The following is a 1,166-nucleotide window of genomic DNA, read 5'->3' as shown; positions in this document are numbered from 1 at the left end:
CACCACTCAAGGCTTTATCAGAGCCTCCTAAGCATGTTCATCAAAGACTGTATCCTGAGGAAAGTGTCGCTAGCTTGATGAGCCGAGGGCTCGGAAGTCCGCTGATGAAAACGGATCTGGTTGGTACCTTCTGCTCGATTCACCAGCCAAAGTGACTGCGCTTAGCGATTACTTCACAGCTTTTCGTATCATTAGTATTTCGAAAATAGGTTAATAACAACAACCTTCAATACTACGGAGAGGTTCACATCGGAGATCCACCGCAGAGATTCCTAGCGATATACGATACTGGATCAGAGAAGCTCTGGGTACCCGGCGAACGGTGTCACGGCGAGGCTTGCATTCATCATCATAAGTAGGTGACCAACACTACTCGTGTATCGAGTAGCATCTAACAACATCATCGATCTTCTGAAACATAAATAGCAGTGGGATGCTACAGCGAAAATTTCGCTGCGAAACCTTATCCATTCATCGCCACTTCCACTGCTTCCTGCAGATTTCATCCAGTCAAGAGCCAGAGCTTCCAGCAAAGCATTGGCGGCGAACGCCGCATGACTTATGGCACTGGGGAGGTATGCCGGTTGCCAATGCATAACGTCAGGCCACCGCCAGGTTCGCTTCAGAGAAGGCAAAGACACAATTCGGCTGTGTGATTCGCTCAGAGGTTGCTTCAACGAACGCACTAACCCTCCGCGACCATCGGGGAGCACCAAGCCCGTCACGGCACTTACGGCCGATAGACAAGTAAGAGCTTTGAATATGTGACTTTGAATGAGTACCGTTACGTTGAGAGCAGTGCGACAGAACCATCGTCTCAGCCGTTGGGCATGACTTCTTACCAAAGTCCCGATCCCTTCAAGAAACTGCCTTTCGATGGTATTCTGGGACTACCACCCAGCGGAAACTCTGGGGATGGTCACCATTCGTCACTCCTTGGTGAATGGCTCAAGGTTGCGAGGTGAGTGTAGGGGAACTATGATGGAGTCTATCGAGACATGTAGATTCCGACATCACCATCCGAGGCTTATCAGCTTCTATCTATCTCCCGACACAGCTATTAAAGGATCGGTCGCGATAGGCGGGATCGACAGGCACCACATTGATCAGTCGGACAAACTACATTGGTGAGATGGTTCTATTGAGTATTCTCGAACTATAACACA

The 1,166-nt window shown here is 49.4% G+C and overlaps 1 protein-coding gene across 1 annotated transcript; it reads left to right on the top strand.

Annotated features, from left to right (window-relative positions):
* Positions 1–209: 209 nt before the first annotated feature.
* Positions 210–583, top strand: Pmar_PMAR026860 (cathepsin e, putative; the record flags this gene model as incomplete). Its single annotated transcript, XM_002786313.1, has 2 exons — positions 210–355; positions 500–583. Coding segments are annotated over 2 exons (230 nt in total), but the record flags the coding sequence as incomplete, so codon positions are not given.
* Between the last annotated feature and the right edge of the window lie 583 nt (positions 584–1,166).

The sequence above is a fragment of the Perkinsus marinus genome (assembly GCF_000006405.1).
Source record: "Perkinsus marinus ATCC 50983 genomic scaffold scf_1104296931484, whole genome shotgun sequence".
Classification (NCBI taxonomy): domain Eukaryota; phylum Perkinsozoa; order Perkinsida; family Perkinsidae; genus Perkinsus; species Perkinsus marinus.
This window is presented reverse-complemented; position numbering and strand designations above follow the sequence as displayed.